Source organism: Bactrocera latifrons, unplaced genomic scaffold (assembly GCF_001853355.1).
Source record: "Bactrocera latifrons isolate USDA-ARS-PBARC rearing strain unplaced genomic scaffold, ASM185335v1 scaffold_2, whole genome shotgun sequence".
Taxonomy (NCBI): domain Eukaryota; kingdom Metazoa; phylum Arthropoda; class Insecta; order Diptera; family Tephritidae; genus Bactrocera; species Bactrocera latifrons.
This window is the reverse complement of record NW_017535518.1, coordinates 652,845-661,966: the sequence shown is the minus strand read 5'-3', so window position 1 is coordinate 661,966 and position 9,122 is coordinate 652,845. Positions and strand designations below refer to the sequence as shown.

The following is a 9,122-nucleotide window of genomic DNA, read 5'->3' as shown; positions in this document are numbered from 1 at the left end:
AAAAGTCGTCTAAAAATTTCAAAAAAAAAAAAAAAAGAAAGAAAAAAAATTTAAGTGTGACTCAGGGGTATGGAAAATGGATAGTGGCCGATTCTCAGACCAACTGAATACGCATATAAAATTTGGTAAAAATTGGCAAAGCCGTTTCGGAGGAGTACATTAACTAATATTGTGACATGGAATTTTTATATATCGGATAGAACATAAACTAGATAAAGTTAAAAAATAATTATTGAAATATTAGTACACAATTCTTCTTTCTTCTATTTTCGCCTACCCTTTTAACCTTTTAACTTTTTTGGCAAAATCAATTTATTTTATTCAAAGTAGGCTCCTTCTGCTTCAATACAGCTTTTTGCACGGTCTAAAAGCATGTCGAATGAGTGTTTTAGCTCGCTGTCCGGTATGGCCGCCAGTATGCCGGTGCAACCCTTTTGAATGGCCTCTAGGTCTGATGCGAAAATAAAGAAGTGAATACGAGGAGTGGTTAATGGTAAAATGTAATAATCAAATAATCGTTGGATTCTGAGCAAATTTGATCGTCAGTTAATTTGCGTGGAACAAACCGTGCACACACCTTTCGTAAGCCCAAATGTTCGGTCCAAATGCGATAAATCGATGTTTTGAAGTGTCCGATTCTATTTTAATGAATTTCAGTGATGATTTCGTCTGATTTTTGATGAATTCTCGCACAGTTTTGATGGAATTTTCGGTGATCACGGATTTTGATTGGCCCAAATGTTGGTCGTAATTTATGTCTTCATGATCACTTTGAAAACGTTGAAACCACTGGTGCACTCTAATACGGGATAGGCAATCATCGCCATAAATTTGTTTCATCAATTGAAACGTTTCGGTACAAGTTTTACCAATTTTAAAATAAAATTTAATGTTGGCTCTTTGTTCGAAGCTCATTTCCGCACCGATAACACAAATATACTGACACTTAAAAAGCAATAACTGGCCTTCCGAGCAATGAAATGTCATGAAGTTCACACCGAACGATCGACAAAGATAGCATATTCTAACGCACCAGTCGACATATAGATGGCGCCACCAGGAGGCGCTGGATTTGAAAGTTACCTGTTTACTTTGGAACGCACCTGTATAATAAAATTAAAATCCGTTTGTGAATCGAAATCTTTAAGGGTTAGAGTGAAGCTCTAGTTCGTGGAAAAATTTATAATTTAGTTTTCGATCTGATCCGGTTAATACGTGATAGTACTATTTCGAAAATGATCAAGCGAAACTGTATCTGCTAACAATATCGCATAGATATCGCCGCTATCATCACTGAATTCTTAGTTCAAGAGTTTCAGAGAGAAAGCTCGAGCTTCATAAAATACCATGATTTCATACACTATGTGATAGCGACATCCGTGGATATTGCTGGAATATGCATTGCTGCGAAGTTCGATCGAAGGAGCCAGGAAGCTGGTTATATGAGGGGATCCAAACGGCAGATCATGAAATTCTCTGCTACTTGAACTGCATCCCTGAAAATTTGGACCATTACGGTGCTGCTTTTATGCTATTCACGTACCAAAGAAACATACATATGTAAACAGAAAGAATTGACGCACTGAGAGTTTTCAGTGACGAACTGAAGCTGGAAGAGAAGGTTAAGCAGACAGTTTACTGTAGACAGCTCTCCAACAAGCTCAGCTTTAGTTTAGCGGATCACTAGAGTATTTTTTTAGGCAAAAGTGACTGCTAATAAAATTGGTGAACATCCACTTCGACAACAGAGCTGCTGTTGTAGCAGTAAGCTGTAGTAAATTAGTCAAGGTGTGTCTATCCTCACTGGAAATAGCATCAAGCTTCTTAATTTATACACATGACAGAGAAAACATTATAAGCGATGAGCTGACAAGAAGGGCACACCTTTACATCGGAATGGGAAGTAACTCATCTCCGATAAGCTGAAACTGCGAGATTATTTTGACTTTGCATACAGGTAGAATGCAATAGATCCACTAAATAAATTGTACGTAGAACCGTTTAACTTGCAGCAATCGCAGAAGTTCTTACTGGACATTACTGAACGCAAACTGTCAAAGTTGAGGGTGGAAACATCCAGAAACTTTGTTCTCCTTTAGCCAACCAGGAGACGTTGAAAAAACTGACACCACTAGCCTCAAAAAATTTATCAACTATATAAGAGTTTTACAAACCACAAAGAACCAGCCCTAGACTGTCCACATGACATCTCTATTGGGATCGAACTCCTCCCTTAAATTAACCAATCCTCATAATCAAGAACTTGAAATAGTGTTAAGTCAACACCCAACGTTAGATATTTCTTCAAAAGTTTTTTTACACAAAAATTTACGCTCATAATACCTTTCAGCTCTGCAGCCCCGCTTGCACCGAGTTGGAAGTAGTTGTTATGGATTGGTTGGCGAAATTCTTCAAATTGCCAACACATTTCCTACACTCGACCAAAGGACCTGGTGGCGGAATTATACAAGGTTCAGCCAGTGAGGCTATACTGATCGCACATTGCCGATACGTCTAATTTCCGTCGATAAGTCTCTGGTATTTAAGGGCACACAGTTAGCCAAAGCGAAAGCAAAGTGAAGTTGCATTGCTACAATGGACGCCACAGATATTCATTCAGATATCGCGGCATAAAGGCAGCTCCTTTTCGTGCTGTCGAAAGCAGCTTTGAAATCGACGAAGAGGTGGTGTGTGTCGATTCTCCTTTCACGGGTCTTTTCCAAGATTTGGGGCATGGTGAATATCTGGTCGGTTGTTGATTTGCCAGGTCTAAAGCCACACTGGTAAGGTCCAATCAGTTTGTTGATGGTGGGCTTTAATCTTTCACTTTGCCGCAGATTGTGGGATCTCCCATTTTGTGGTTTGGACTGAGCACACTTAAATTTGTCCATATTTTATAAAGAAGCTGATGCATGCACTTTATCAGTTATTCGACGTCGTATTCGAATAGCTCGACCGGCAATAGCATTCAGGCGGTCCATCATCATCGATTGAGGAGTCGGGTTCGCCTTCTCCTGGCGTTATATTTTCATTGCCATTCAGCAGGTTGGAAAAGTTTTCCTTTCATAATTTTGTTATGCTCTGAGCATCGGTCAGTAAATCACCTTTGGGGGTTCTACAATAGTATGCCCCTGTCTTGAAATCTTCTTTAGTCACCACATTTTTCGTAGAATTTTCGAGCTTAATACATGTCGGCCAGCTTGTCAAGCTCTTCGTGCTGAGACATTTCGGTTTGAAATTCCGTCCCACAGTTCTCTTATACCGAGTTGTTGACAAGTGCTCTCAGAGAGTAGGAGTAAAAGCCGGGTAGAAAATCGTTCGACTGTCTATTGTGATTGCGGCTTCTCGACGTCGAACGTTCCTTGTGTTTGTTGACGTGCGTTTTCTCTGCACAGAGGCGGGTGCGAATCTTGGCTGCAACAAGGTAGTGGTCCGAGTCGGGTTAGATTCTCGGAGCGTTACATCTAAAACCTTGGAGACGGGTCTTCCATCTATCACAACATGATCGATCTGGTTGGTGGTTTTTTGATCCGGAGACAGCCCCGACGAAGTCGATCAGTCTCATGCAGGTGCATGCCCTCAAATTGTAGTCTTTAAATCGTTTGAAATGGTCCTCATCAAAGGAAAGGTCTCTCATCCCAGGCCTGTTGTTTCTTTTCATTGGCTGCGTTTTTTACGTGGCAAGTCCCAAATTCAGCTCAGAAGCCTGCGGAGGGGATGTTTCGCCTTCTCACTTTTGCTCAACATCAAACGGATGTTCCTTGACTATCCATAGGATACTTGGTCAAAGACCGGAAGTCGTGAGCTGCTTGAGCAATATGTAAAAGAACCGTTTCTGGGCACTCCCAAGTGAATGGCGATCAGAGAAGATTCCTCACTTGCGTATACTTCTACACGTGACTCCATCCTCCTCCATAAAAGATCTGTTTGACTCAATAAATGGAAACAATTTAATCAGCGTCTTTCTGGAGTGTGTGAAGCAAACTGAGAGACCAACCAAAAGTTCGCAAAATTTTTGTTAGGCAGCAAAAAGTGCGACCTGGATGCAGGTGCACAGGTGTAAACCTCTCAATAAAAAAATGGAACGCAACCTTGAAGTAATGCAAACGCAGTTTCAAGTTGGGTGACAGCTCCTCAGAGACTGATAATGCGGAAAGCTTTTTTCATCCCCCTAAACCAAAACACAAAAAAAAATATATATATATATAAATATATATATATATATATGCTGGCAACAAACCCGTAGGCATCCCGGTCGCAGGGAAACTACCCTCCTTACGGCCTAGAAAATACAAATTTTCAACTGACGCAGATGGTTTTATAAACAAATTTTAAAATACCATTTTCTCTGGTTAATTTTTTCTTTATAAAAACACCAAATACCCTTTGCATTTGACAATATGACCCACCCTAATGTGTACCGGAAATATTGCAATTTCAAAAGTGCAATCAGTAATTATTTTATTTCTAAGTTATTTATGAACATGGTCAATTAAATGCATAGTTCTGATTTATTTGCATACATTTATCACCTTAGTGTGATAAGCATAATTCATTATTGTAAATGGCACACACCTTTGCTTAACGAAAGCAAACAAATAATTCCAAAAAAACAAACACAAAATTAACGATCAGTTGACAATGTATAACGCTGCAATAAAGTTGATTAGATAGCGCTTGGAGATCAAGTTGAAGGTTTGCACAAAAATATATATGTACATACATATACACATTCATATACATACATATACATCTCCACGTGCGCATGCAGTGCTGGCCATCATTAAAGTTTGTTTATGTTCTTCGCCGCTTTTGCAGCAATATTGAGATCCTTAGCAAAGGGATACAGTGGTGGCGAGACATATTGGAGCAAAATAAAATAATAGTTTGTTAAATGAAGTTGCTTCTATTTCTACATAAGCGCAGCATTTGGAAATTTCTAAGTAAAATATTAAATAAAAATATTAAAAAAAATATTAAAATATGAAATTTTTTTTTTTTTAATTTTTCTAAATTCCTGTCTCTTATACACATCTTTATTTGAAAATATATTTGAAATTATAATTTTTATATTATTTGAAATTATAATTTTGACTTAAAATTTGGAAGAATTAAAATAACAAATAAAACGAAAGAGAAAACACATTAACTTCGGTTGCACTAAGGCAAGAACATCCTTCACAAATAATAAAGTTTCTATAACCGACTTATTTTTTGTTCGGTCGTTTTGTATGGCAGCTATAGCGAAGTCCGATCTAAACAATCTTCTCAGCTATTGTTACACTACCTTAGATTATAAACTGTGCCAAATTTCGTGAAGATACCTCGAGAAATAAAAAAGTTTCTCATACAAAGTTTAGATTCCGATCGCACAGTTTTTATGGCAGTTATATGCCATCGTCATTCGAAATCTGCGTTTCCGCCAAATGAGCAAAGTTTCAAATCAACAGCTCTTATAAAGATGGACCAGTTTGCCTATATAGAGACAGCCGAACAGTCATGGTTGTATTAACGCCTTTCATCCGCGAGTTAAAAACTTCGTGATAAATTTAAAACCCCACTAAAACATCATCAACTTCTTCCATGGCTTTTGATAAAGTTAAAAAAATAATTACTGAAATATTGCTGTACAATTCTACTTCCTCCTTCTCGCCAAGCCTTTTAACAATCACAATTTATTAGCCATCAGTAGTAGTAAAATTTTATGAATTTTCCACGGCGTACACAGTTTACTACGGAAAGTATAAAAGACTATCGCGGAAGTGAACTAAGCACAGTATAAACACCGCGCCACAACAAACCATTTTCTCGCGAAACAACATTTGGAAAAATTTCTATAAAAAAAAAAATTCGAAAACCAAAAAATTGTGTAAAAGTTAAAGAGTTAAAGAAGTTAAACAAATCGTGAGTATTTTGACGATTTCAAATTATATTCCAAATTTTTATTAAGCAAATATTATGATCGGCGATATACATATAATAAAATTAGATGCCGATTGTGAATCGAAATCTTTAAAGTTTGGAGTGAAAACTGTAATTCGTGGAATAATTTATAATAGAGTTTTCGATGTGATTTGGTTAACACGCGATAGTCCTGTTACGAAAGTGATCAAATGAAACTGTATCTGTTTACAATGTCCCTTTGATGTCGGTGCTAACATCACTGAAGAGTTTCGGGGGAAAAAACTCGAACTTTTCTACACAAACAAAAAGTTTCTAAAAATAGCGTTTCACCCACTGTGTGATATTGACACCAGTGGCTATTGCCGGCAGGTGCATTGCTGCGAAGTACGATCAAAGCAGCAAGGAAGCTAGTTATATGAGGGGATCCAAACGGCAGATCTTGACATTATTTGTTACTCCAATTGGCGCAATGAGATTTTTCGGTGATGGACCGAAGGTGAAAGGGAAGATTGGGCAGAAAGCTTACTGTAAAGAGCTCTGCGTTCAGCTTAGATTTAGACTACCGGATCACTGTAGTTTTTTTTTAAGTAGAAGTGCCTGCTATTAAGGTCGCAGTAGACATACTGCTGCGAAGTGTAGTTTCTTTAAAATTGGTGCATATAAGGTCGCTAATTGTGCGCTCAAAATTAATCGATGAATGGCTATCCTTTCTAGAAACACCAATAAGATATTTAAGTTTCGTACTCTCTTGAGAGCATCGTTTTTGCGGAATCGTTATAAAAGATAATCTGACAAGAAGGACGCATCTTTATTTCGGAATGGTAAGAAGCTCATCGCCGTTGTCATACTTAGAAAGAATTCAAAACACAGTGTTTGAACAACATTCCCAGTCCTTGGTTAATAATTTGATAATATTACTCTCTAATTTTTCTTTCCTTATTCATATGGAGTTTAGATTTATGAAGAACTTTTATATATAAAATAAATACCCAAAATTACTACCATATTTCTTTTCACAGCATAATTAAATTATATGATCTTAAGTTCAAAAGATTGCAACTAGATATGGACGCGGACACCTTCAGAGAATTCGGTAAAGCTGCTGTGGACTTTATAGCCGATTATTATGAGAATTTACGCAATTGGTAAGAAGGAACAGTGATTCATCAAAAATATACCGAAAAACATTTTCTTTTTCACAGCGATGTTCTACCTTCTGTAGCGCCAGGCTATTTGATCAAACAGCTACCGAAAGAGCTGCCAGAAAATCCAGAACAATGGCAGGAAATTCTGCAAGATGTTAGTAAGCTCATCGTACCCGGCTTAACTCATTGGCAATCACCGAATTTTCATGCATACTACTCAATTGGCTGCTCGTACCCATCCATTGTCGGAGATATGCTTGCCAACGGCTTTGGTGTGATGGGCTTTAATTGGGTGAGTAGACATAATCTCGAGAGTCGTTAGACATTTCTTCAAAAGTTCGATTTTTGTACGCATAAATTGACTCTCACACTGTCTTTCAGATAAGTAGCCCCGCTTCCACCGAGTTAGAAATGGTTGTCATGGACTGGTTGGCGAAATTCTTCAAACTGCCAGCACATTTCCTACACTCGACCAAAGGACCTGGTGGCGGAATTATACAAGGTTCAGCCAGTGAGGCTATACTGATCGCTGTGATGGTGGCGCGTGAACAAGCGGTGCGACGCGTGAAGGCCGCCCAACCACATCTGAGCGAGGGTGAGATACGCGCACGTCTTGTCGGCTACTCCAGCGATCAGAGTAATTGTTGCGTAGAAAAAGCGGGCATTTTGGGCGCATTGCCGATAGGTCTAGTTGCCGTCGATGAGTCTCTGGTATTTAACGGCACACAATTAGCCAAAGCAGTGAAAGAGGACCTGGCGAAGGGGCTCATACCTGCAATTTGCATTGCTACAATGGGCGCCACAGATACATGCTCGTATGATGACATTGTGTCGTTGGCGACCGTCTGTGAGGAGCATAACATATGGTTGCATGTGGACGCTGCTTACGCGGGCTGCGTATTAGCATTGGATGAGTATGCGCATCTGCGGCAAGGACTCGATCGCGTCGATTCGCTAAACTACAATCCACACAAGACATTGCCTATCAATTTTGAATGCTCGGCTATGTGGTTGCGTGACTCACATAAGATTGTCGAGAGTTTCACTGTAAAACGCATGTACTTGCAACATAAGTACGAAGGTGTAACCGATATACCAGAGTTTCGTCATTGGCAAATACCGTTGGGACGTCGCTTTCGTGCACTCAAGGTTTGGATAACTTTCCGTACTCTTGGCGCTGAAGGTTTGCGTGAATATATTCGCCTTCGTATACGTCTGGCCGAGCGTTTCGAGCAGTATGTGCTAGCCGATTCGCGTTTCGAGCTATTCGCCAAACGTTCCATGGGTCTGGTCTGTTTTAGAGTGAAGGATAGTAATGACTTATCTACAGAGCTTTTGAAGCGTCTAACAGATCACAAAAAGATCTATATGGTGCAAGCGATATTTCAGGGAAAGACTTTCCTACGTTTTGTCGTCTGTGGTGTGGAACCGAAGGAATGTGATATAGACTTTGCTTGGCAAGAAATTGATTCACAACTGAGCCAGCTGCTGAGTGAGCAGGAGGTAATGAAGCTTACAGTAAATTCGAAGGAAGAAAAGAAAGCAGAAGAGAGTCACAAGAAGATCGTAAAAGTACATTAATTGCACCACAAAGATGACGTGGTAAAGTCTACATCTAAATTTAGGTGGCGCGGAGAAAAGTTAATGAAATTTCAAATATATGAACATAACCTTATATTTATATGCCAATTTGGCTAAACTATTTAACCAAATATTATATTAATAAATTACCCAATAGCTACTGAGAACGTTTTCCTTGAATTAACTTAGTCTAAATATTAGCAGTCAATTCACTTGAAACCAACAATGAAATAAGTAAACCTCTTTATTTTCATTTGTCATATCCATGGGCTTATCGCGGTATATCGCGGTTATAGCCGAGTTTGCAACAGCGCGCCAATTTGAGACACTAAGTGCAGTCAGGTCCTTCTCCACCCGATCTCTTCAACGAAGTTGAGGCCTTCCATTTTAATTCTGTGGTTATGACTGTCAACAGCGACGTGGCAGCTTAGTGGTGAGTGCGACGACTGCTTGTTTGATTATAGGAAATATTTTGTCATGCTCTCGTTCACT

The 9,122-nt window shown here is 39.0% G+C and overlaps 1 protein-coding gene across 1 annotated transcript; it reads left to right on the top strand.

Moving 5' to 3' along the window:
• The first annotated feature begins 5,789 nt into the window (after positions 1 to 5,789).
• Positions 5,790 to 8,762, top strand: LOC108967926 (alpha-methyldopa hypersensitive protein-like). Its single transcript, XM_018931618.1, has 4 exons — positions 5,790 to 5,904; positions 6,924 to 7,049; positions 7,107 to 7,341; positions 7,431 to 8,762. Exons 2-4 carry the CDS (start codon positions 6,970 to 6,972, stop codon positions 8,628 to 8,630), a joined length of 1,515 nt encoding a protein of 504 aa, XP_018787163.1. The 5' UTR covers positions 5,790 to 5,904; positions 6,924 to 6,969; the 3' UTR covers positions 8,631 to 8,762.
• Positions 8,763 to 9,122: the final 360 nt, after the last annotated feature.

Bases quoted from the DNA above. Each gene is read 5' to 3' on its own strand.
- LOC108967926 (XM_018931618.1), top strand. From the start codon at position 6,970: ATGGACGCGGACACCTTCAGAGAATTCGGTAAAGCTGCTGTGGACTTT. The intron at 7,050-7,106 runs GTAAGAAGGAAC...TCTTTTTCACAG, and splicing joins TATGAGAATTTACGCAATTG to CGATGTTCTACCTTCTGTAG. The intron at 7,342-7,430 runs GTGAGTAGACAT...ACTGTCTTTCAG, and splicing joins GTGTGATGGGCTTTAATTGG to ATAAGTAGCCCCGCTTCCAC.